The 27,794-nt window shown below is 45.2% G+C and overlaps 1 protein-coding gene across 2 annotated transcripts in view; it reads right to left on the reverse strand.

Moving 5' to 3' along the window:
• The window catches only part of CPXM2 (carboxypeptidase X, M14 family member 2), a 134,240-nt gene that overhangs the window by 27,725 nt on the left and 78,721 nt on the right, over positions 1–27,794 (reverse strand). For both annotated transcript variants that reach the window (XM_070470378.1, XM_070470377.1), the window contains 3 exons: positions 15,818–15,902; positions 14,689–14,839; positions 6,307–6,395 (listed from right to left, as the gene is read on the reverse strand). In XM_070470378.1, coding sequence (XP_070326479.1) covers positions 6,307–6,395; positions 14,689–14,839; positions 15,818–15,902 — 325 coding nt within the window. The remainder of the gene's footprint in view (positions 1–6,306; positions 6,396–14,688; positions 14,840–15,817; positions 15,903–27,794) is intronic.

Raw genomic sequence — 27,794 nt, forward strand, 5'->3', positions numbered from 1 at the left:
GTGTAGTAAAGCAATCATAACCCGCTCTGCCACCTCTTCTGTCTGCTTTACAAGGGGCTGTTCTGGAGGATGGCCCCAGCACAAGCTCTATCTGATTGGGTCTCGCATACCTGTTCCTGCTGACCGCAGTCATTCCCTGCTACCAGTGTGGACCTCCCCAAATTCCGGTCAGCCGGTGGTCCCCTGTCCTGTGTTCAGATCAATGACTGGTTCTGCAGACACAGAGCCACCCAGCTCACCCGTACCTAGGTGATCAGCACAGAGCCTGGCTGTCATTTAACGGCTACCCTCCTTCCCGTTTCAAAGAGCTGCCTGAGAAGTGGGCCCCCCTGTGCTGGAGATGACGACCTTGACAGTGAAAAAAAAAAGACAAACGGCATCTTCCCTCGGATGAGCAGTCAGCCAGGGACACAGCATCTCAGGATGGGATGACTCTCGACCATGAGTCATCAGAGGCACCTCTTCATCCTCCACCCACCACTGCAGTCAGGTTTTCCTCTCGGTGTTGTGACATCACAAGCATCTTTTCCACACACAGGAATGAGAATACGGGCATTTGGAGACTCTCTTTAGGGAGAGTGAGTGAAAGTCGCTCATTGTTCCAGACTCTGTGCAACCCCATGGACTGTAGCCCACCAGGCGCCTCTGTCCATGGGATTCTCCAGGCAAGAATACAGGAGTGGGTTGCCATTTCCTTCTCCAGGGGATCTTCCTAACCCAGGGATCGAACCCAGCTCTCCTGCATTGCAGGCAGATTCGTCACCATCTGAGCCACCAAACCTGGTGGGCCCCTGCAATGCCAGGAAGCATTTCTCTGGGGGCCACAGGCACCACCTAAGACTCAGCCGGTGATCCATCTTGCTTATTCCCGAAAAGAGTCAAAAAGGACATCCTGGGGTTTGAGTCTTCCGGTAAATGTTTGGGTCTTGAAGTTTAAAGTGAGAGAAAGAGACAGAATTTTCTCGATGGCCTCAAAAGCATGCTTCCTCAACAAGGGTGGCATCACCCCAAAGGAAGTGAAAACTGCTTCTCTGGAGGCTAAAAATCTTAGCTCTTACAAGCTTTATGACCCTCCAAAGTGCAATCTTACCCAACAAAATCTTATTCCTTAGCTTTTAATATAATGGGTAATTAGGAAAAGTGTCTACAAAGGGCCAGCAGGGAAACATTATCCTGGAGAGAGGTGGGTTTTGTAAGATGCTCAGTGTCCTCAAGATTCTGTTTCCTCATCTCTGAATAGATCACATCCTGGGAGCGACTGAAACCCCCGCCTCCGTTGCTTCCCCCTGGTCCTGAAGGAGACAGAAGAAAGAGCCCCTTTCCTGGTGATTCAGTGTCTAGGGATACGTCAGAGGACCTTTTCATAAAGAGCATAAGTTACATGTATGATGACACTGGTCGTAGCATGTTTCATCCTCTCTCACTATTCATTACAAGCGGGGTGCGATCCCGAAGCTCCAGAGCAGGAAGGTAGCTGAGAAAACCCTGATTCATCCTGCAGCATTTCAGGGACAATTACGAAGCCAGCATGAGACATGGCTAATGATCCCACATGATGTGAGACAGTCTGGGCAAAGTGGTTAACCATCCTCTGATCAAAATCGCATGAATTCTGTGAACACAGAAACACAAACCCTGGAGAGAAATGGAGTGGGGATGAAAGCCACGGATTCATGGAGGATTAACCTTGAGACTCTGGGTTTGTATTGATATGGATCCAATGTTGTTTATCCAATGGATTTAAAAAACAAAGAAACGAGAAGAGAAAAAGTCCTCTTCTATCATCTTAACTCATTTGCTGTGTCTGATCAAATGAAAAGGAGTTCCAAAGTGAGGGAGAGGAAGACAGCTGAGGTAGGAAGTGTCCCGTGGGCGTGAAGCTGGGCTTGTCTGCGTCTGCAAGCCTGCGGGCCTGCCCTGGCTTGCTGCCACCATCGCCACCCCCACGGTCAAGAGCTCAGCAGTCCCACAGCCTGCTGCCCAGGACCATCCTTAGCTGCCCTGGAAATCAAAACCACTAGCTGGCTGCCTCCCAACCCAGGTCTCGCCTTTCTACTGCCTCACACCCTCCTTATCAGCCAACTGACCAGAACTTTGAGCATTTGGGCCTTGACAGCACCAAGCCTCCAACCAAAGTCAAATCTTTTTTTTTTTAATTGGAGGCTAATTACTTTACAATATTGCAGTGGTTTTACTCATACATTGACATGAATCAGCCACGGGTGTGCATGTGTTCCCCAAACCTTTACCCCAAACCACTACTTTTCCTCCCATTACGTACCGTCTCCCAGTTGCTGGGAAGCACACCAGACCCGGCTCTCTCCCCATCTCATTGAGGAACCCTAGAACTTGCCAGCCCCCCTCAGAAACACCTCCCCACCCCATCTACTTCAGGCCCAGCAGGTTCCCCTCCTGCCAGAGGGCCAGAGTTTACCAGCCTACTGTCCATAGAGCTTTCATATGGATCTCCCCAAACCCAACTCTGCTCCCAGAAACAGCCTCCTTTCTCAGACTCAGGACCAGAGCCTCTCCCGGCACTGCCAGCCGTCCCAGAAACCAAAAGAGGGTTGGTGGGTTGCCAACCCTCCCACCTCCATGGCCCTGCTCACCTGTCCTCGATGCTCGGATGCCCCTCCTTCTGTCTCTTCCTGCCACAGGCCCTGGACCACAGCTGACCTCACTTGCAACCCCATCCCTTCCCAACCACGGCCAACTACACCAGCCACCCCTCCCTCCTGTCCCCCAAACATGTCCCCGCAAAAACAATGAATCCAGCACACTTTATGGATTTAAGTGATTGAGTGTCTGCCCTCACGGTCCCAAATGAAGGTGAAAGGTAAATGTCCATGCAGACACAGAGATGACTAAGTGATTATAAATGGTTACAGGAGGTGTGAAGTCCTTTCAGTGCTCAGAACAATTAACTCACTCTGCCTCACAATATCAGTGTTTGCATGACTGTCTCCCGCCTCCCCGATCCATCCCCAGCTCCCAAGCCCCCCGGGGGCCCTCTTGTGGGGAGCATAGTGTCTTATAAGCCAGTGCTCTAGAAAGAATTTCCCTACAAGTTGCTCACATTCTCATGATTTTCCCCTCCAGTGCAACAGCTGTTCTGTTTTCTCTTTTCAATCCCTGCTCCTGTGTCTGCTTCTCATTTTTATGTTTTTTGTAAATGTCTCTCTGAATACTATTATAAACTAACATTGTACCTCCGCTTGAAGTAGAAAGATTTCTGCAGTCGTTTAGCAGGCTCCATACAGGGTATTGCTAAAAGTGCTGGCTTCTCTTCCATCCCCAGGAGCCAGGAATCCAAATGGCAAGCCACTTCTGGCCTGAACACTTCGGGATTGATAGATGCCCCTCCCAGGACAGTTTCCAGTTGTGGGGTCCAGGGACCTTGGAGTGGTCACCCACTGTCCCCTGCAGGGGTTTGTTGCCTTCCCAGGTTCCTCTTAGCTCTGATATCTACCGAATGATGGAGACCAGAGTCCCTAGGGTAATGAAGCACATCCATTAGCTCTTTCATGTGAGAAGGGCCCTCATTCTCCACGTGGGACAACTGTTTAAAGTTACCAGACTCTCTGTGCAGTGAGCTCATTTTACAATGCATTTAGACAGGTTGCTTTTGACATTAACTGTACCAGGTGAGTTGATATTTGCCTAATTTCTGGACACAAAGATGTCCTGAGATGCCCACTGAGCAAAGCTGAGTCAAGACACAAACGCTTCGTAAAATGGAAGGGTGAGCCGAGTCACATCAACACCCGAAGAAGGAGAGCTGCAGGGATGACTCACAGACTCAAGTCCGAGCACATTAGCTTCGCTTCTGCAGAGCCAGACAGCAAGACAATCTCTTTAGCACGTCCCACCTCCACGTCTGTGCTGACAGGTGTCTGGAAGCTGTGTGTGAGGATCTCAGATTAAATGACATCAGGACGAACTCGGGTTTGTTGATTCCCTGCCTTGAGGCAGAGGGCCCATGTGGTGCAGCCTAATTGCTCCGACCTCAGGGAAGTCTCCTGCCCCGGTGCGGGGGCTGGCTCCCTCCCTTGGCACCTCTGAGCCCTGGCTTTGAGCCATGTTCTCTTGGCCTTTGGTGAACGCTTGTTCCTTAAACACCTTTGTGGGTCTATTTCTCTGCTCTGTCTCTTCCGGCAGATTCTTCGATATCTAAGGACTTCTCCACATGCCAGCACTTTCCTGGGCTTTCTAGCACGAGGCTGGGGGAGTTCTGAACAGGGGTTTCAGATAAAGCATTACAGCACAGGGCTACTGTTTCAGCCTCTCCCACGAAATGCTTGGTCCACGCCCCCTCTCCACACCCAGTGTGCAAATGCTGTCAGCAGCTCAGGAGTACCTGGCTTCTTTTTTTTTTTTAATTATGGTGGCGATGTTTACTTTTTAAATTACTTTTCTTGTTTTATAATTTATTTATTTTTTAATTGGGGGATAATTGCTTTACGATGCTGTGTTGGTTTCTGCATACATCAACATGAGTCAGCCACAGGTACACACATGTCCCATTCCTCTTGAACCTCCCTCCACCTCCCACAACATCCCATCCCTCCAGGCGGTCACGGAGCACCAGGCTGGGGCTCCCTGCACTATACAGCAACTTCCCACCACCTGTCTATTTTACACGTGGTAATGCAGATATTTCAATGCTACTCTCTCCATTTGCCCCACCCTCTTCTCCACGGTGTCCGTAAGTCTATTCTCTGTGGAGTCTCTATTCCTGCCCTGCAAGTAGATTCATCAGTACCGTTCTTCTAGATTCCACATATATTTATCATATAGTATGTGAGATTTGCTTTCCTCCTTCTGACTTACTTCCAGAGTACCTGGTTTCTGCATTTATGTTTGAGGACAGTCTCATCTGTGAAGTCTTTTCCTCCTAATAGTACTAAAGCACTAACAGCAATAAAGGAATCAGCCAGCTGTTCTGAAATCTGCCTGGATATTAGAACCGCAAGCAGAGCTTTCATTAAAACTTTAGATCCCCAGTCCCTTTTCCTAAGGGTTCTACTTCAATTGGCCTGAGGCACGTTTCAAGTATAGGTATTTTTTCAGATTTCTTCCAGTGATTCTAATACTGAGAATCAGGGAATCTGAATAACAAGGGGGTGTTATACATTCCCTCGGTGACTCAGTTTCTCCATCAGTAAGATAAAGACAATAGTCTTGCACTCCCAGGGTGGTTAGAGAGGCTGACCAGGTTAACACAGGTCAGTCCCCAACGTAGGGAAACAGATGTAGGTACCATGTGAGACCTTCCTGCTCTTACCATCACTAGTGTTGTCCTAGATTCTTTTTCTTCTTCCACTCTGCACATGACTGATGTCCTTGAATCAGTGCTACCTCTCAAGCCCGCAGTGATTCTTCAGAACTACAGTAGTTTTTTCAATTAAAGTATACTTGATTTACAATATCATGCTAGTTTCAGGAGTACAACAAAGTGATTCAGTTTTTCATACATATATATATAATGCATATGTTATTTTCCATTCTAGATCATTACAAGATATTGACTGCAACCCCCTGTGCTATACAGTAAATCCTGCTGCTTATCTGTTTTATATACAATAATTTGTATCTGTTAATTCCATACTCCTAACGTATACTTCCAACCCTCCCTTTCCCCTTTAGTAACCACAGTTTGTTCTCTATGTCTGTGAGTCTGTTTCTATTTTGCATATCAAATTGTTTGTGTTATTTTTTAGATTCCATATATAAGTGGTGTCATAACATTTGCCTTTCTCTGCCTGACGTACTTCAGTAAGGATAATTTTTTCTTAATTCATCCATGTTGCTGCAAATGGCAATGCTCATTCTTTTTTTATGGCTAATATTCCATTGTACAATATATATATACCACATCGTTTAAAGCCAATCATCTGATGATGAACACATGGCAATGAACATTGGGACACATGAATCTTTTCAAATTAAAATGTTCGTTCTCTCTGAGTGTACACCCAGGAATGGGACTGCTGGGTCACACGGTATAGCTCTATTTTTAGCTTTTGAAGGAAACTTCACACTGCTTTCCTGAGTGGCTGCGCCACTTTACGCTTCCACCAGCAGCATAGGAGGAAGAGCTACAGTGCTCTGTCAGAAACTTTGGGTTCGAGTTCTGCTTCAACCGCCTGCTGCAGAGAGAGGCCTCCTCTGGGCCCCCAGCCCCAACAAGGCATTCTTAACCTCCAAACAACAAGATTTAGTGTGGCCTCAACAAACCATAAAAACAGAAAAACCTATGTGCTCCTGGCACAAGACAGATTTCCCTCTGACAAACCTGAGTCTTACCTGACGCATCTCCTTATAGTTGTGGTGCTTAAAATCTAGGTCATCAGTGGTGGTCATTTCATTCCGTCGGTGATAATAGTTATTCGGATCTAGGGACAGAAATATGGTTTTGAATTCATCCACATCATTCCTTTACTTATGGTGGCTCTGTTAGGGGCCTGATTCATGTGGGGACATAGCCCAACCTCCAGCTTCTAGCATTCGCACAGAGGTGAAAGAGCCAAACTTCAAGAAGCATTTTAAGAGTGAGAACTAACCTAGTCAGGAAAAGCACAGACCTGGAGCCAGAATGCCCGGGTTCCAATCTCTGCTCTTCTACTCGTGAGCTGCGTGACCTTGGATAAGTCACTAGAGCAGTTTTTCCTTAACGTCTTCACCCATAAACAGGGGAAGAGTGGTACCTCTCTCACTGATTCATTGTTAGGATTTGTTGTTCAATGGCTCAGTCGTGTCTGACTCATTGTGACCCCACGGACTGCAGCAGGTCAGGCTTCCCTGTCCTTCACCATCTCCCAGAGCTTGCTCAGACTCCTGTCCATTGAGTTGGTGATGCCATTGTTATTAACAATGTTAATAAATTGCTATTAACAATTTATTATAATTATATGTATTATATATAATATATTAATAATAGAAAATTGTTAGTATTAGTGTCTGGCAAGCTGACACATTAAATGAAGGAAGGGATAGTGAATGAATAAAGGAATTCATAAATGAACATCACAACTGCATGGAGATTTTTGCAAGTGTGGTGGACACTATGAGTTGCTCACCCAACATGCAGTCCGCTTCCATCCTTCCTAACAGGAGTCCCGTGTTGTTGGGAATCCCTGCTTCTCCACTTCTAGGAAACTGACTTCATACCCTCAGCTGCAGGAGTACAACATGACTGGTCTAAGCCAATCAGTTAGTGTCACTCTCACTAGTCCACACTGAAGGCAAGACCTTTCATGGCACAGAGGAGAGAGTGAGAAGAGAACCTCAATAGTTACTGAGTGAACCAACCCTAGATCCCCATCAACCTCCCCTGGGACTCTCAGTCACGTGAGATAAAGAACTGCCTGAACTGCTAAGCCAGGGGCGCTGGGTTTCTGTTGCTGAAGCCAAAGCACCCTAACAGGCGTGATCAGGACATATTAAGAGTGGTGACCTCTGGGGACTGGGGAGGAGACGTCTATTCTTGGCTTGATTCTCTTCTGTATAAACTGACTTCTTTCTTTAATTCTTACAAGCTGATACTGTTTATATAAGTCCAAAAAACAAAGAACACTCAGAATAAATGAGGGAAGAGGGAGCAGGAAGAGCTAGAAGAAGGATAAGGGGGAAAGGACCATCCCAGGGGCCCCGAGGACTCTCTCTTGTGAGGTCTACAGAGCCTCACCCAGGCTGACGACCTTCACCTCCATCTCCATGCAGCCAGGAATCATGATCAGCTTAGGTCTCTTTGCAATATAGAGAGCACATGGTACTTTAGACAGGTCAACCTATGAACTCAGGGACCACGTGAACAAAGCTGGAACCATAGCAGCCGTCTGATCCAAGTGGCTCCAAGGAAAATTTGCAGGTGGTGGCCATGGCGGGTGATGGAAGGAGGAACACTTGCTCCCAGTGGGGTCAGGAACGGAGAGTTTCAATTCGTGCCACCAAACAAGGCCACAGACCAGCAACACCAGCTGCTTGCAAGAACCAGCCTACACCTACTGAATCAGAATCCACATTTTTAAAAAATCCAGAAGTTTGAGAAGCACTGTGTTAAAGTGCTGAGCACACTGCCAGCAATATTACACACCCTGAGATCACCTGAGCCAGCCACCTGTCTGCATCCCACGGCCACAGGGTGTGACTGCCACGTGGAACCAGCCCCGGGGTTCCCTTAAAGACTGGCTTCACCCTGGAGAACTGCGGCCACGTGCAACAGTTTGAAAAGCACATACTGACCCGAAGGCCAGAAAGGTGGCTTTTAATAATCACAAAAGGGTTTCCAGTAACACTATTAGAAGCAAATAATGTACGTAGGGGTAGGGGTGGGGGCAAGCTCGTATTCTGTTCAGAAAAGAAGCAAAAGCAACTCAGGTTTAGCACAAGGCCCCAGTTCTGTTCCAAGCTCTCTCCTTTGGGAAGGGCAGACTGACTGCATTCTCCGGCAAGCCACCTGTCCTTTGATTTCCAAACCTGTCGGTTTCAAAGTCAAGCACATTTTTCACAAGACTTGACACTGAATGTACCCACAAGCTGATTCCTCAGAGCTATTCATCACCCTCCAAGTCCCCAGAACCTCTTTCTAGAACTCTTCTGGCAAAGCCCCTTTTGTCTTCAAACACAAGTTATGCCTTCAAGGTTCTTAAAAAGGATTGAAGGAAAGCTCAGAACTGTACAGATGAAATATCTCCATGTTTTGTAACTTCCTTCCCTGAGACTAACCAATTTGTCTGAGGATACAGGTCCAAGTTCCAGAACTGTCTCGGAACCCCAGGTGAGCATTTTTCCCAACTTTCCACCTTCCACCTTTTGTACAAATACTTCTTTACTTCTCCGTTTATTCTGATTGGATGAAGTTTTACTGAGACCCTCCTAGGAGCTCAACACTGTAGGTAATAAGTGAGAACCAAGCCCAGCCACCCCACCCTGGGGCCCAGAGTCTGCAGGCATGCCCCGTTATTCAGCCAAACCCACTGTCCTCATTTTTCTTCTGTGGATAAAAGAATCCCTATCTCCTGTGTGAAATCTATTCCAGATGCTTCTGATGGAACAGACTCGCTCAACACTCACAGGGATGGGCATGTGACCCAGGTCCAGCCAGTGAAAGTCCACATGTTCTGGCCACAGCCACTGGCTCAGAGATGATCCCAGGATACAAGCTGGGCTCATAAGATGACTTTCCTCCCAGAGCCAAAGGAGGAGGGCCTCCTGCCGGCGTCAACTCACATGGTGGATGAGCTCGGGGTGTTAGTGGCCCAGCTCCCTGACTGCAAGCTGGTGAGGAGGGGAGCCCTGACTGCATCAAGAAGACCCCGAGATTGTCGATCCTTTCTTGCCTGAAGCCAGAGTCACATCTACCTCTGGAACTATTACTGTGAACTAAAATTTTCCTTTTCTCCCCCTCCTTACTTTAGCGAATTTGAGCAGCACTTCCGACATTTGAAGCAGAAGTCCTGATTCAGTCTGCAAGACCTTATTCTCACAGAGGGCGTTTTGGAGAATCAGCCTCCTGATTCCTTTTATGTGGCCGGCTTCATGCATCAGATGTACTGAAAGCCAGCTGATTCCTTCTGGAACACCTTAGTTACAGGAATAGACTCCAGACGGGGAGTGTGGAGTCTACAAACTCCTCCCCGCCTCACTTCTCTTACTTGACGACTCAAAATTCTGCTCCATCCCAACAGGTCTACTCATTCAGCCCATTTTGGGTAGAGTGCTGTCCCAACCCCAAAGAGATATGTTGGTCCTAACCCCCAGGACATACCTAGGAACGCGACCCTACTTGAAGAGAGGGGTTTTACAGGGCTAATCAGGTATAAATGAGATGCTTAGGGTGGGCCCTATTCCATTAGGACTGTGTCTATCCAAAGCGGAAAGGTGAACAGAGAGAGAAGCACTCAGGGGACACCATGTGACGACGCAGGCGGAAATGGGAGTGAGGCACCCACAAGCTGGGGAGCATCAAAAATTAGACAGCAGACCACCAGCAGCCCACGGGAGAGGCAAGAACAGATGCTGCCTCACGGCCTCTCAAAGAAACTGCCCTGCTACACCCTGATCTTGGACTTCTCGCCTCCAGAACTGTGAGATGGTAACTCTGTTATCCAAAGCCACCCAGTTTTTGGTGCTGAGTTACGGCAGCCCTGGAAATGACTCTACACCCTGAATATGCCTGGCTTCTCGCTGATGTGGACACGCTATTCTCCTCCCAAATCCAGCACCAGCTTACTTCACTGGATGGTCATAATTGCAGACCAAACCCCGTTAGCGGACATCCAAGGGAACACCCCGGCTCTGGAACCATTCCGCTCAGCTGTTTGCTGCTCGGTGGCCTGGGATCTTGCTTGATGGGAGGGAGTTCTCAAATGGGAGAGGAAAGGGCTACCTTTGCTGGACCAGGGGCTCACTGCTATCTACAGTCCCTGAGCTCATGATACACATTACCAGAACAGGTGAATCCATAGACACTGCAGATTAGAGGTTACCCAGAGATGTAGGAAGGGGATTTGAAAGTGATTTGAAAGTGGGTTCAGGGTGTTTTGGGGTCCCTGACAAAGTTCTGAAACCAGAGAGAGCCAGCAATCACACCATCTTGTGAATACACAAAGTGGCACTGAACTGTATGCTTTAACATGTTTAATTCCATGTTACATTAGTTTCACCTCATTTAAAAAGGAAAACAATGGCTGACCTCAAAGTGCTCTCTGAGGACTAACGGGACACCAGAAATGCAGCCACCACAGCCCTTTTCCTTCTCTGACACGAGGCCAGCCCCTCACCCAAGGAAATGCCCACTACTAAAGCCTTATGGGGCTTCCCTGTCTGCACGGCAGGAGACCTGGGTTCAATGCCCAGGTGGGGAAGATCCCCTGGAGGAAGGCATGGCAACCCACTCCAGTATTCTTGCCTGGAGAATCCCATGGACAGAGGAGCCTGGCGTGCTACAGTCCATGGGGTCACACAGAGTCGGACATGACTGAGTGACTTAACACTTTCACTTTCACTCACGGCCTTATGATCACCCTAAGCCCTGATACCCTAGCAGAGACTCCTGAGCACAGATGACCTGGCACCAGTGCAAACAGCACCAAACCCCTTCCGCAAGGTGCTTGGCTCCCTAATGAGAAGAAGCTGCACTTGTCCAACCCTGCGTGACTGTTCTCATGACGAGGTCGCTCCAAGAGGAATAAGGGGAGACCTGGACCCCTGGCAGAGCTTGTTTTGATTGTAGGTCATTACTGCCAGTGAAAGCATCAAACCCACAGCTCCACGTGGCTCCAAGGAGGGGGCAGCCCGTCGTTCGTGTATCTTCTACCCCATCTCATGTAACCCGACCTTGCAGCATCTGCACAGAGCCATCGTTCGTGCTTATCTCCTGCCCCGTCTCATACAACCCCACCTCACAGCATCTCCACCAGGCTGCTCACCCGAGTCCAGGAAACCCTCTGATTAACCATGTTCAAAAGTATAGTTGAGTAGCATTACATATATTCACACTCTTGTAGAAACAGATCTCTAGAATATTCTCATCTTACAAAACTGAAACTATAACCATTAAACAACCCTCTCCCTTTTCTACGAGTTTCGAGGTTTTTTGCTGTTGCTGTTGTTCAGTCAGTCGTGTCTGACTCTTTGTGACCCCCTGGGCTGCAGCACACCAGGCTTCCCTGTCCTTCACCATCTCCTGGAGCTTTTGCTCAAACTCAAGTCCATTGAATCGGTGATGCCATCCAACCATCTCATCCTCTGTCGTCCCCTTCTCCTCCTGCCTTCAATCCTTCCCAGCATCAGGGTCTTTGCTAATGAATTGGCCATGTATAGGGTAATTCATGTTCTAGTTCAAAAATTTCTAAAAACATTATTTATGAAGACTTAAAAAGCATCTTCCCCTTCCTCTGCCCCAACCTGAGGGTTCACAGGAAGACAGTGAGGACAGAACAAAGAGAAGCAGAAGCAAAGGTAAATGAATTTTTCATGAGCAAGAGTTGCAAGAAGAACAGACGCTGGGCAGTTGCATTACCAGCACCCAGTCACGCTGGGCTGAGTGACTGACTTGGTTGGGTCACCTCTGGCCTCATTAACCTGCACAAAGGAACCGTGTCGACAGCAAAGCAACTGAGAAAGACTCCCCTTCCCACATGGACGCTAGGGACCCCCAAGCCACCCCAGGACCTCAGATGTGACCACCAGGTGGCATGTACAAAGGCCAGCTCCCCTCTGGGCAGACTGCTAAGTAACTTTTAGAAGAAAAACAGCCCTAAATATCTGGGGTTGGAAAATAGAACCACTCCAAGGCCATTCTTGAAACCTGTCCAGATTTCACACTGTAACTCTGTCTTTGTGTTTAAATTGCCCCCAGGACCCATCTTCAAACACACATACACCAAGAATAACTTCACAGGAAAATATTTATTTCATGAGACTCTCACAGGCTGCCCTTTGCCCTTAACCAACCACAGATGAATCCCTGCCCTCAGAGAGAAACCGTGACCCTGCTCTTTAAAGCAAGCAGAGTGAGGCCGCGCTGAACAACCAGGCACAAAGCCGGTCTCACGGTCCCCCGCCTGGGTCTGTGTCTGCAGACGCAGTGAGCTCAGCAAAGCCCAGCGGGACCCTGGCGGCGGCGGGCGGGCCCTGTGATCGCCACCCCAGGATGAATGAGCCACAGAAGGGGGCCCGGGTCCCACACTGGGAGGCCTTCACGTTTTCTCTGGACCAGCCTTGAAAACACACACTGCTTTTCCACCAGCAATTCCACCTCTCGTTGTTGTTCGATTGCTCGGTTGGGTCTGACTCTGCGAATCCATGGACTGCAGCACACCAGGCTTCCCTGTCCTTCACCATCTCCCAGAGTTTGCTCAAACTCATGTCCATTGAGTCGGTGATGCCATCCAACCATCTCATCCTCTGTTGTCCCCTTCTCCTCCTGCCTTCAATCTTTCCCAGCATCAGGGCCTTTTGTACCATCATCTAATTTAAGCAATAATCCCATAATTCACCCAATAATTTTGGACATGCATAATGAAACAGAAATGAAGATGTCCACTGTGAAATTCTTTAGAATCAAACTGATTTTACAACTATATTTCCAATTTTCCAATCAAACAACTGAATTTCCAACTATAAGAGGCAGTTTGAAAACCTTCGATATGGTGGATAAAAACACCCACCACGATAGATGGTCTCTAATAGTGTTAGTGACATGAAAAAAGTTTGTAATCTAATAAGTACAAATAAGGAACAAAGAATCTGTCTGGTGGGAGGGTAAGTAGATGGCATGTGAGCAGACTTGTCTTTCTCAATATAGAGTTTTTTCTGAGTAAATTCATACTTGACAAAGCAAGATCATGGATAGCAGAGGGTTGAGGGAAAAGCAATAAATGATATGAAATAGCTCCGAAAACTCAGTAAGTATAAGTTCACGGTGTAGGAGTGGGATGGCTACAGAAATAGCATGATGGGTATAGAGGTACCTGAGAGCATCAGGGCTGGTGGTACCCTCCTCCTGGAAGGGGGAACCCAGAGACAGTAAGGCATGCATTTCAGATAAGACAAGAATGCTGAGACTTCTCTGGAGGAGGAAGTATAGTAGAGATAACCCAAAGCTGTGCTCCTTGTTTGCTGTGGCCTGACTGCGGGTGGACAGGAGGTGGAAATTCCTAGAGGCTCTGGTGAAAGGCCTTAGGAATGTCCTGGAGGCCAGCTTCCTGCCCCTGGAGATGTCTGGTGAGGATGAAGAAGCCGCCACAAAAGGCTCCAGTAGTGGTAGTAGTGTCAGTAGCTCAGTCGTGTCCGATTCTCTGTGACCCCAAGAACTGTAGCCCACCAGGCTCCTCTGCCCATGGGATTTTCCAGGCAAGGATACTGGAGAGGGTTGCCATGCCCTTCTTCAGGGGATCTTCCTGACCCAGGGATCAAACCTGGATCTCCTGCATCGCAGGCAGATTCTTAACATCTGAGACACCAGGGAAGCCCACAAAAGGCTCTATACAGGCACAAATCCCTAGGTTCTGAAAGGCCGACAGAACTGCAAGCCAGACCAGATTAGCTTGCCAGAGCAGACACCAGCAAATGTCCACATGCAAAAAGTGCATGTTAATTCAAGCCCTTTTTTCCTCTACCCTGGGGTTACACCTAATTCCATCATGTGAAAACAGGGCAAGGGGAAGACAACCTAAAGGAACAAGCACCCAAAGATACAGGCATCCAAGTGAAGGTACTTAAACAGAAAGAGGCTTCACCACGTAAACCAAAAAAGACTATATACATGATGAAGTTTGAAATTAACTTCTGCCACGTCCTCTAACCAGTGTGGCAAGAGCACTCAAAGGCAACTAAACATGTTATCAAAAAAATTTTATGTAATTTTTTGCCTGCTTCTGAGCAGCAGTGCTGGGTGAATTTTCAACCTTGAAATAAGCATCATCTTAAAGTCCCAGCGGACAAAACCCCAGCTGGCATGTTACCTTAATACCCCAAATACCCATGGTGTTTCTGAGTGGGGTTCTGGGAGATTTTCATTTTCTTTTTGTTTACCTATGTTTTCTAAATATTCTGCAATTGATGTGGTAATTTTCTTAGATGAGAAAAAGACTGTGGCTTATTTTTATTCACCTTGCTGGCGAAGCACCTGTCTTCCACCGGCGTTCCCTCCCTGCAGGAAGCACAGAAGGGCGGACCCACCTGGCAATGGGCAGCCAAGGATCTCCATCCTCATGCAGATGCTCCCGTTATCGAACCAGGACTGGGGGTTTATGCGGATGTAGCGTGCCACCATGGGGACAGGCAGCTCGTTCAATACAGGGATCTCCTTTTCACTGTTTCCTTCAAATATCTATTTATGCACAAGGGGGAAAAGAAGACTCTTTTAGAGCTTGATTATCAAGTCATGAAAGAGTCAGTAATTCACTTAGTCCGCAAGATCTCATTAAAGCACACCTAAATGTGAGGTTGGCATTTGGGGCGGGGGGCGGGGGGCAGATGAGAAGGAGAAATGGATCAGGCCTGGACCCTGCCTTCAGGAAGCACCCATCTAATGGGGGTGGAGCAGGGAGGAGGAGGAGGGCTAAACTTAGATATCATAGGTGCAATCTATTAGCATCATGGCAGAGAGACAGCCACAAAACTTTGGGATTTTGGAAGAAGGAAAAACCAGGTGAAGGTTTGGGGATGAGGTGCTGTTTGATTGGCCTTGAAGGAAAACTCGAGATGCAGGAACAGGAGGGATTCTAGAGGAAAGGAAGTGATGGCTGGAGGAGCCCAGATACTGGATTCAGCGGAAGAGCAACTGTCTCACTTCTGCTGGAACACAGAGGAGTGGGTACAAGGTGGGGGCTGAGAATGGGGAAGAAGGTCAACACAGAGGCTGCAGGCAGACTGTGGACGGTACTGAGCACCGTGATAGGAACTTGAGAACCCGACAGAGAGGGTGACAGGATCAGAACTGGCTAACCTGGAGGGAGGCAGGGAGCCGAAAGACCGGTAACTAAAGGAAGCTCGGGAACTATTATAACCGAAGAGCCATGTGGCACAAACATAACCCACATGCCTCTGACCTTCCAGAGCTGACCTGTGACCTGCGGGAGATACCACATCCCAGCAACTCGGACTTCTACACGGGCCCTGAGTGCGGACCACGTGGTTCTGAGCTTCAGGGCATGGAACTCGGGTCCTCATCCATCAGACTGGATGGTGGTTTGAGTTGGCACAGAATCAGCCAACATCCAGGTGCAAACACTGGCTGGGTGCCCACTGCCTCTCTCTGGAGAGCCCTGACAGCCAGATCCCCAGGGCATGGTTCGAGGGGACTCACCATGTCTCCAGATCCATTCTTAACAGTGACCCACGTATGGCTGTCATTGCTCACCATGACCTTATAGGAAGTCACCCAGTCACTCCTAAGAAAAAATAAAACATCATTGGGACTACACACTTCAAAAGGTTTCCCTCCTCCACATGGAGATACAGCAAAGGGCAAAGTGGGTCCCAGAGGTGGACAGCGTGGGGTCACACCCTGGCCCAACCCTCACCCTCCCTGTGGCCTTAACTAGTTCAGTGACCCATCTATGCTACAGTTTATTCATCCATAAAATGGGAATCACAAAAGCACCAAGCTTAAAATATTAATGTAAGCGGTAAATGGTTTCATACCCTTTAAACACTTAGGATAATGCTTGGCCCCCAGTAAACATTAAAACTTTGTCATGCACATAAAGATCCACGAATACTTGCATGTTTGTTTATATTGAACATTGACGTCACACGGAGTAGTAGAGTTCCACATGGAAAAGTAATCTCCGTAAAAGTGGAAATGTCAGTCTAGAAACCATTTGGAAAACTGATCTGGGAATGTAACAAATGAGATCCCACCAACCACAAACACAGCAGCCTGAGTCTCTGAGAGATAGTAGGTTTCTCCTTGGCTGTCAGAGCTAGGCAGACAATTCCCTGACCCCACCCTCAGCAATAATCCAGAGATATCCGGGCCCCAGGCCAGACCCCTGTCACCACATCCTACTGCACAGAAATTACTGAGGGAAAAAGAGCCAAAATTTGACTTCCCAGCATGGAGGTCAACGTGGTAGGCTAGGCAAAAAAAAAAAAAAAGACTTTTCCCCCCCTCTGCCTCAGTTTTTTATAACATTATTTGTTAAAGCAATGGAGAAAAGTCTTCCTGAGCATCTTCCTTTTTAAATTTTTTAAAATATTGGAACTAAAAACACCAGTGGACTAATCTCTTAGAACATTCCACCAGCTGAAGCATTTGGAATCCTTGTTTTCTGACCGTGAAATCTCCTTGGACTCAGGAATCAGATAGATCAAAAGAAGGTTCCCCTGCCAGGCTCCTTTGTCCATGGGATTCTCCAGGCAAGAATACTGGAGTGGGTTGCCATTCTCTTCTCCAGGGGATCTTTCTGACCCAGGGATCGAACCCTGTTCTCCTGCTCTTCTTTACCATCTGAGCTACCAGGGAAACCCAGAAGTTATTATTCTTAGATGCTTTTATACAAACTTGGGAACTAATCTTCAGCTGAACCTTCTCCCTTCTTCTTTCGCCTGACCACCAGCTTTGTGTTGAGTACCTGCTGGAAGCCAGGATTTATCAAGTAACATGCTCCTCCTAGGGAGGGTAAGGACTTGGGCCCATGCCTGTGTGTGAAGGCCTAATAAGCAAACCTTCTGAAAGGCACATCAGCAAGTGCTCAGATCCTTTGCACTGGGAAATTATCTTCACCCCAAATAGCAACCTGTTTCCCACATTCAAATCATTTCCCAATGTCTTGCATCCTTAGTTCCTTCGCCATCTGTTTTTCTGCTGATCATGCCCCATGGTGACCCCGCCAGGCAGGCGGCAGAGGTGAGGGGTGTATCCTGCACAGTGGAGATGAATTCAGGAAGCCTCTCAAAAGAAGTTGGGCTTCCCAGGTCACACAGTGGTCAAGAATCTGCCTGCCAATGCAGCAGACTCAAGAAACATGTGCTCAATCCCTGGGTCAGGAAGATCCCCTGGAGCAGGAAATGGCAACCCAGTCCAGTATTCTTGCCTGGGAAATCCTATGGACAGAGGAGACTGGCGGGCTACAGTCCATGGGGTTGCAAAGAGTCAGACACAACTTAGCAAGCCCAAAAGAAGCACATAAACAAAAAGAGAGGGATAGAAAGAAAAATTCAAACAAGTTCTCCAAAGGAAAGGAGAGTGAGGAAAAAAAAGAATGAAAACCAAATAATAATTTCTCAAACTTAATAAAAAACAAACATGAACCAATTCAACACTTGCGTCCGAAGGGCGATTAATTGCTTATGTGGTTCAGCCGTCTCTTCTGACCTGGACACCTGCATCATATCCTCCTGCCTATCTGACCTCTCCACTTAACATCTCAGCCATGTCTCAAGCTGAACCTGCACCCAAACCAACTGATTCACTTCGTCCACTCTGTACCCCAACCTGGGAGCCCTTGCCCCAGGCAAAATACTGCCATCCACCCAGGGCAACAAAATCCCAGAGTCCTCCTTGGTTCCCCACCCTCTCTTTCTCCCTGACAGTGAATTCATCACCCAGTTTTGTCAATTTCACCTCCCAGAGCTTTCTAGAACCTCCCACTTCCCCCAGCAGCGCTGCCACCATCCAGCCCCTTCTCTCCCGCCAGGACTACTGCGGTCGCCTCCAAAGGGTCTTCTGAAATGTAAACTGCCCTTCAATCTATCCTGCAGTCAGAGGCTTACTTTTCTTAATGACATATTATCACATCACCCCCTGCTTAAAATGTCACTCTTATTTAGCATTAAGACCAAATTCTTCATCGTATTCTACAAAACCCTTGCTTTCCTCTTGTTCTCCATGCTCTTTCTTCCAATTCCTGATACTGATTACACTCTCTCTTGCCTCAGGGCCTTTGCACACACTGTTGCATTTGCCTGGACTCCTCCTGTCCTGTCCCCTGTTTGCCTCTAAACTATTAGGATTCAGTTCAAACTACGAATTTCAGTTGTGATTTCTTCTTTGACCATAAACTATTTTAAGAGTACAATTTTAAATTTCCAGGTACTAGAGGTTTTCCGGTTATCTATTTACTGCTGTCTCTAGTTTACTTTCATTGTGAACAGAGAACATACTTTGAATCATGGTGATCCTTTGTTGAGACTTCCTTTATGGCTCAGCATGTAGGCAGCTTTGGCTAACGTTCCACATGCACTAAAACTCACTGCAGTTCTGTGACTGCTGCATGCAATGTTCCACACATATAATTTTGAACAAATGTTGGGCTTTCCTGGTGGCTCAGTTGTAAAGAATCTGCCTGCAATGCAGGAGAGGCATGAGACATGGGTTTGATCCCCGGGCCAGGAAGATCTCCTGGAGGAGGGCATGGTAACCCACTCCAACATTCTTGCCTAGAGAATATTATGGACAGAGGAGCCTGCTGGGCTACAGTCTCTAGGGTCGCCAAGAGCAGGACACGACTAAAGCAACTGAGCTTAACTGCTTAACTATGTTGTTCCGGTCTTCTGCATCCTTGATTTTTTATCTGCTTTTTCTAACAGTTATAGAAAGAAGTATGTAAAAAAAGAATGCCAAACTGACTGTGAATTTATTTGTTTCTGCTAGTTCTCTCAACTTTTGCTATATATACTATGAAGCTATGTTGTTGAGAGCATACAGACTTGAGATTGTGATATATTTTTTGTAGATTGACTTTTATGATTATGAAATATCCTTTTTAAATTTCTACCAATGCCTCTTGCCGTACAGTTATTTTGTGTGATAGTAGGATAGCTAATCATGCTTTGTTTTGGTTAAGATTGATATTTTTCCTAATCCTCTACTTTTAACCTCTGACACAGTTTAAATTTAAACTATTTAAACTGTGTCTCTGTCTCTCACGGATTTTTTTCTTAGGTATAGTATGATAATATTATTCTTCTATTGGATAATATAGTTCATTTAAATTTAATTAGTATTATATTTAGATTTATATTTACCACCTTACTATTTCTTTTCTATTTGACCCATCTATTTTATTTTCCTTTTTGAATTTTCATTTTATGATCAAATATTCTTATTATTCTATCTTTTTTCTTTATTAACTGACTAGTTAAATATTCACACTATTCTTTTCATAACTAGCCTAGAGATTACACATGTATCCTTGAAATAGTAGTCTTATTCAAATTTTAATGTCTAATACTTTCATGATAATACTAGAACCATACACTAATTTAAGTCCATTAATCCCTCGGCCTTTTGCATGATTTTGGAATTTATTTTTATTTCTATAAATTCTTTAAATTTTCTAAGATATTTACTATTACTGCTTTGTATGGTTAGTAATTACAAACCTACTTATTTAACCTTCCTGCTAGTCTTCATTTATTTTTGTATTTTCATGTTTCCATCTGGGACAATATTCTTTCTGCTTGAAGAACATTCTTTGATACTCTTTTTAAAGCTGATAAGTTGGCAATAAGTTTTTAGGTTTTTATTGTCTTAATAGGCTTTGTCTCACCATTTATGAATGACATTTTTTCTGGGAATTCTAGACTGACATTTTATTTTCTCTCAGTACTTTAAAAAATTTGATTTCATTAGCTTCTGAGGCATCGTTTCATTTATACACACACATTTTAAAACTACTGCTGTGACATTTAGTAAAAGTACAGTAAGAGTGGAAGTAAGAGAAATGAGCACAAACCATTTTAGCTTAAATCCAACTTTGTTGTTTACTAACTACATACACTTGACAAGCTGCCTAATCTTTCCAAAAATAATAAGGCTACCTACCAAGAAGTTTTATATATATATATATATATATATATATATATTTGTTTATACATTGAGAGATGCTATAGCACATTGATTAAGGCCTCAGGCTTTGAGGTCAAGAAGCCCAAACTAAACTCCCAGTCCTTTCACTTAGCAACTGTGACCTTCATGAGAGTCATGACCTCTGAGCTCCAGCTGCAAGCCTGTAAGGTCACTCTACACCTTTGCACAGTGAGTAAGGGGTGAATGAGATAATGCATGGAGAGCCGGAGCACAGTGCCTGGAACATAATAATTGCTCCATAAATCTGAGTTTTTCACATGAACAATAAATCATAATTAATATACTGCCAAATGCTATACCAGCATCTAGGACTATCAATTGAACTGTAAATGTAACTCAGATGCTCCCTTCAGACACTTTCAGAGAACCACTGATATCCAAGCCTAACCCTTCAGGCCCTAGTAATGATAACAAGCGGGGCTGTCATAGCTGTAAAGAAATTAAGAATTAATTACTTTTGAATTAAATTTAAGAAGGTCAATGATCCAGGGTGATAGAAGAGAGAGATTTGCCAATCAGTAATGCTGGGGTGGGATTGAATTGTGTCTGAAAATTCTATCTGCCTGAAAAGATTAAGGCAACAGTGGAATGTGTTAAGTCCTGTTCCTAACCCCACAGCTACTATGCTGCAGATACCATTCCAGCCTCTGAACTACAAAGACAAAGCATACACGATCTATTTACTCAAGATGTTTACAGGTTAATGAGGGAGAGGGGGAAGTAAACTAGAAATTTCAAGACTATGACTAAGTGCTGTGATGAGGTGAGTGCAGGAAGTTGTGGCAGGGCAGAGGAATGAAGGAGGCAGGGGGTAGGTTAATCAATGCAACATTCTCCTTATCGAAGGTAAGAGTCACGTATTTCATTCTTTGTGACAGACACATCCACTGTGATTAGAGACCCAGCTTCAAAAATCAGAGCTATAATGCCCAGTGTTTCCTGGTCTCCTAATCCTTGGGGAAGGCTTGAAATTCACAGCACTTTGTGGCTTTTTTCCAGTTCCCTCAGAGAGATTTTCCACATCACAAAACCACCTTGACATTTAATTCTCTGTGACTGGAGATTTCAACTAAAAGCAAAGCAGCCCAAGTAAAGAAGGGTTTAATGTCAAAGACTTCCCAACTGCAGAAAGACTGAGAGGCCTCGCTGACCCTCCTTTGGGCTCCAGCCACCTCCCTCACTTAAAACAAAAACAGAAATAAAAAAAAAAAAACAATGCCCCCTCCCCCCAAATCCTATCCTTATATGAGATTCCCACCAAACCAGCCTTACTTCAGATCAGGAAACAGGAGGTGGGCTACAAAAGAAAAAAAAAAAAAAACTGGAACATATTCAGATAATTAACTTGATGATAATCTGGTTGAAATAAAAGCCGAGAACGTCCATCATCTAAATACTTACACAGCTTTCTACTTCATTACAACTAGATGCTGGTTACATTAAAACAACTGAATATTTTAAAACATCAGAGTGCTAGAAAGCAAGTCAAGGAAATCTCCAAGGGGGAAAACAAAAACAAAAAAAGATTTGTGAACTGAAAAAAAAAAAAAAACCATGAACAGTGAGCAAACAAAAAGAGCAGAGTTGCCCCAGAAAAAAATGCATATAGCGGTGCTGGAATCAAAACAGCCTGGGGACAACAATAGACAGGAAAGCTGATTCAGGGACTTTTCCCTGGGCTCTCAAAAGGGACTGAAATGGCTTCAAAACATTAGCATCCATCTGGCTCCCCAAAGAAGCACCCATGAATCCTCTCTAAAGAAAAGAATCTTCAAGTCAGGTTCTCAACAATTTCAAGTTCCACTATACAAACACTCACAATTAAAAAAAAATCATTAAACATACAAGAAAACATCCTCCATGGGAAAGAAGTATCAGAAGCAAGAAGCAAAAAATTCAGATCCCAAAGAATTTCTCAATCTACAAAGAAAACTCAAAAGAAGCTAGAAAAGTTACTAGACTTGATAAGAGAGTTCAGCAAGATGACTGGACGTAAGGCAACTATACAAAAATTGACCACAGTTTTATACAACAGCAGTCAAAAATAAAGTACATAGAAATAAAACAAAAGATGTACAGGGCATGTATGGAGAAAACTTTACTGAAAGACATTTTAAAAGACATAAATAAGTGGAGATTTATATACTATGCCCATGAAGAGAAAAGTATGTCAATTTTAAGCAAAACATCCCAATAGCATATTAAAGAAACTTTGACAAACTGATACTAAAACTTACATGGAAGAAAATAATCAAGACACTTCACAGGAAAAAGAAACAGGGTGAGCAGGAATTGCCCTATTAAGATACTGGGACTTATTTTAAAGTTTTAGTAATTAAGACACATTATAAATAGAACAAAATTGAGAGCCCAGAAACAGACCCATGCACATATAAACTTGACAGAGATGTCTTATTTCAATGGGAAATGTGAAAGTGAAAGTCTCTCATTTGTGTCTAACTCTTTGCAATCCCATGGACTATACCGTCCATGGAATTCTCCAGGCCAGAATACTGGAGTGGGCAGCCTTTCCCTTCTGCAGGGGATCTTTCCAACCCAGGGATCGAACCCAGGTCTCCCTCATTGGAGGCAGGTTCTTTACCAACTGAGCTATCAGGGAAGCAATGGGAAATAAACTATTACAAAACCTACCTGAAGGCAACTGGATATTAATATAAAAAGAAGTTGAAACTGGACTGATATTTCACATCTTTTACAAAAATCATAACCAGAAGTATCAACTACTAAATGTGAGAAGTGAAACTTAAAAAAATTAAAGAACATATGGGAGAATCACTTTGTAACCATGAGGTATGAAAGGATTTTCTACATGACACAATATAATCATAAAATACAAACAAATTGAACTAACTAAAAATAAAAAATTTTCACTTTTCAAGAGACATCATAAAGAAACCAGTAATAGAAACCTTAAGCTGGGAGAATATATTTTGAGCACATTTAATTAACAAAAGGATTAGTATTCAGGATATATATTTTTTAACTCTATAAAGCAATGAGACAAAGGAAAAACACAACATAAACAGCAAGAAACATGGTAGGTATTTCACAGTAAAGGTAACAAAAAGGCAAGTAAAACTGGGAAAAGAAGTTCAACCCTATTAGTGATTAGGGAAAAGAAAGTTAGGACGACAAGGGAAGATACTGCTTCATATTGAAAAGACAATGTTTATGTTGAAAATTTAGGAGAACAGCAATACCAAATGCTGGTGAGAATGTGGAACAACAAGAACGCTAAAACACGACTGGAGAAGGAGAGGCTACTTGGACAAGCACTCTGGAAAATGACTGGTCATTATTCCACTAAACTCAACATTTACATACTTTCCACCTCAGCAGTTCTACTCCAAGTGCATACCATGAAGATCCCCTTGTACAAGTGCTCCAAGAGATATATATAAGAATGTTAACAGCAATGTTATTTTTAAGACCAAAAAATTGTATAATAAAATAATAAAAAACTGAAAAGGGATCAATCCAATCTCCATGAAGGAGAGCGGATAAATGGTGGCATATGGTCAATCCTAAAGAAACTAAACCCTGAATATTCATCGGAAGGACTGATGCTGAAGCTTCAATGCTTTAGCCACACGATGTGAAGAGATGACTCATTGGAAAAGTCAGTCATCATTTTCCTGATGCTGGAAAAGACTGAACACAAAAGGAGAAAGGGTGGCAGAGGATGAGATGGCTGGAGACCATCGCTGACTCAGTGGACGTGAATTCCAGCGAACTCCAGGAGACGGTGGAGGACAGAAAAGCCTGGCCTGCTGCAGTCCATGGGGTCACAAAGAGTCAAACATGACTTAGCGACTGAACAACAACAAATTTACAAGGTCAAACACAGGACAAGTTAACGAACTACAATTATAGGCAACATGAATGATCCTCTGAAGCATAATTTTGGGGGGAAGACAAGTTAAAAAAGCTAAATAAAGTACAAAATCATTTTTATAAATCTCAAAAAAAGAAAAATTTTTGCATGTGTGATAAGATTGTTTTTAAAAGGCAAGGGGATAATAAATAATAAAGAGAACAGTTTCACTTCTGGGAAGAAGCATCTAGGCAGGATGAGGAAATAGTTTATGTTGAAACATAAACAGTTTCAACAGTATTGGCAATGTTCCAGCTCCTCAGCTGTGCAGTGGGTTTGTGACTGTTGGTTTTATTATGATGAAAATGAAATGTTAGTCGCTCAGTCGTGTCTGACTCTTTGAGATCCCACAGATTGTAGCTCGTCAAGTTCCTCTGTCCATGGGATTCTCCAGGCAAGAATACTGGAGTAGGTTGCCATTCCCTCCTCCAGGGGATCTTCCTGACCCAAGGATTGAACCCAGGTGTCCCATACTGCAGGCAGATTATTTATTGTCTGAGCTACCAGGGAAGTCCTTTACTATGATACTTACTACCTTAAGTAATATGGGCTTCCCAGGTGGCGCTAGTGGTAAAGAACCTGCCTACCAAGAGACATGCATTCAATCCCTGAGTCGGGAAGATCCCCTGGAGGAGGGCATGGCAACCCACTCCAGTATTCTTGCCTGGAAAATCCCATGGACAGAGGAGCCTGGTGGGTCACCGTCCAAAGGGTCACACAGAGTCAGACACGATGGAAGCAACTGAGCATGCACACATTTAAGTGTATATTACAGAAAGGCTTTTGTATCATCAAACATTACACAATGAGGAAGACAAAATATTTATCTGAATGTTGTGGGCTAAGCTTCTGCACAGGGAAAAGGTCCAATCATCTCTTGGGACAGGATATATGTGAAGATGCTACATTCACTCCTAAAAACATACTTTAAGGAAAAAATCAACAATACTTGCCCTGGTAACTTCCTATAAGGGGCGCCCCTGGTGGCTCAGTGGTAAAGAATCCACCTGCCAATGTAGGAGATGCAAGATCCCCTGGAGAAGGAAATGGCAACCCACTCCAGTATTCTTGCCTGGGAAATCCCATGGACAGAGGAGCTTGGGCTACAGTCCATAGGATCACAAGAGTCGAACACAACTTAGCAGCTAAACCATCACCACCAACTTCTTATAAGTATACAATCTTCCCCTTCTTTGAAAGAGCAACTATACTAACATTTCCTAATAATAACTCATACGCCCCCAGCCTTCAGTTTACAAACTGTTTCCATACACATGACCTTACTGTATCTCAGAAGAACAAGTCAAGTGTCTCATCAAGGATGTGGCTGTGACCTGGGAGGAAAGGGTCAAATTATGTTCATTCCTGCTTCTTCATCCTGGAAGCTCTAGTCTCCCAGTCTTTGGTTTTCATCATATTCCTCTTTTCCCTTGACTCTGGGTACAGAATTTTAGTACCCCCAGACCAATTACCAACCTGATCTCACCTGATCTCATGAATCCTTCCCAACATCTTTCACTGTGCTTCTGAGCAACACACAATGCAGTCAGAGAGCAGATTTGCATCATCACTATCCTCTAACAACTGTCACTGGTGAAGACCAAATGAGCTCGTGTATTGATATGCATCAATGCTGTTACTCAGGAACATAGCAGATGTACTGGAAATATAATCCCATCCTCTTTCAAACCTCCTGATAAAAATAATAGGACCAGACAAGGAAAATTAAGTACCAAATAGGAACAGATATGTCTGGATGATGGACTGTAAGTAATAGGATATAAAGTTTTCCCAGTAGTCTGGAATTTTGGTTTCTGCCCAGAGCAGGCCATGTCTCTCCAGCTTGCAAAGCTCTGTATTCTGGCCAGTACAAACATGCCCACTCACACGCATGCATAAACACACACACACACACACACACACACACACACACACACACGTCTAGGAGACCCACAGTTATCACATGGATCAAAGGATCAGTGTTCATTCCAGAATGTCTGCTCCCAAGTCCCCCTGCTTTGGGCTTTATGCTCACTGGACTCTCATTCTGACCTCTAGACTTTGAGAGCTATGTCAGTTTCCTATGGCTGCTGTAATAAATTACCACATTTACTGTCTTAAGACCACAGAAATATATTATTGCACAGTTCTGCAAAACACAGGTCTAAGGTCAAGGTGTTAGCAGGGCTGGTTCCTGTCTGGAGGCTCCAGGGAAGGACTTTTGTTTCCTCGCCTGTTTCAGGTCCTAGAGGCGCCCACTTTCCGCTGCTGGTGGTCCTCTTGCTCCATCTTTGAAGCCAGTGGTGTTGCATCTCTGTAACCAGTCTTCTACTGTAGTCACGTCTTCTCTGGGCACAGTTGGAAGAGGTTGAAGGCAGCAGGAGAAGAAGGGGACGACAGAGGATGAGATGGTTGGATGGCATCACCGACTCGATGGACATGAGTTTGAGTAAACTCCGGGAGTTGGTGATGGACAGGGAGGCCTGGCGTGCTGCAGTCCATGGGGCTGCAGAGAGTTGGACACGACTGAGCGACTGAACTGAGCTGAACTGAATCCATATTTTGATTGGGCCATGTGAACAGTCCAGAACACTTTCTCCATCTCAAAGTCCTTGACTTAATCACATCTGCAAAATTCCTTTTGCCGTGAAAGATAAGAGATTCTCAGGTCCCAGGATCAGAACGTGGACACCTGGTGGGGGTGACACCTGCTCACCACAAGGGCCCCACGTGGATTCCAGCTCTGTTCTTAGACTCATTCCAATCCTTTCTCTCCTTCCCCAGGATAAAACAATGGTTCCCTAGCTGTAATCAATGAATGGGAAGCTCAGGGCTTAGCCAGAAAACCACAGCCACAGAAATCTAAGTCACCCTGCCCATCTCAACACGTCAGTCTCTCTCCCAAGGTGGAATGAGAATTCAAATCAACACTCAGGAAATTCCTTCCCATCTGACAAATCAATGTTTAACTTCATGGTCCACTTATCAGAGTTGAGTCTCCTGGTATTTCTCAAAACATTTGGTTCTTTCTATGGGATGTTGGAAGCCACGTGCCAGAAACAGGCACGGTCTGTTTTTTACCCATCATGAGCCCAACTGGCAAGAACAAGCAGGTCATCGTATTGGCACTGGAGGCTTCTAGAAACACTTCCAATTCCAGCTCAAGACCCAATATGCTCTTCTGAGCACTCCCCCCACCACATGGGTGGACCCCCACTGCTCTGGGGAATGCCAACAGGCCCTGGGCAGTGCAGTGCTACCAACTGTGCATGTCTGGGAAGAGACCCCAGATCTGCATGGTTCTCACAGCAGTGGTTCTCAATGGGGGGTGATTCTGCTCCCCGGGGGGCACTTGGGAAGGTCTGAGACATTCCTGAATGTTATGACTAGGGGTAGGGGGTGAAGTTGGGGGCTACAATGGGGAGGGCATCAAGTGCATAGAGGCCAGGAAGCCACTCACAGCCTAAAACGCACAGGATAGATGCCCAGAGCTAAGTTATCCAGCCCAGAACACCAAGAGTGAGGAGGCCAAGAAACCCCACTCCAAACAAGTCAAAAACAAGATGGCAATTC

Source organism: Odocoileus virginianus, chromosome 7 (genome assembly GCF_023699985.2).
Source record: "Odocoileus virginianus isolate 20LAN1187 ecotype Illinois chromosome 7, Ovbor_1.2, whole genome shotgun sequence".
Lineage (NCBI taxonomy): Eukaryota > Metazoa > Chordata > Mammalia > Artiodactyla > Cervidae > Odocoileus > Odocoileus virginianus.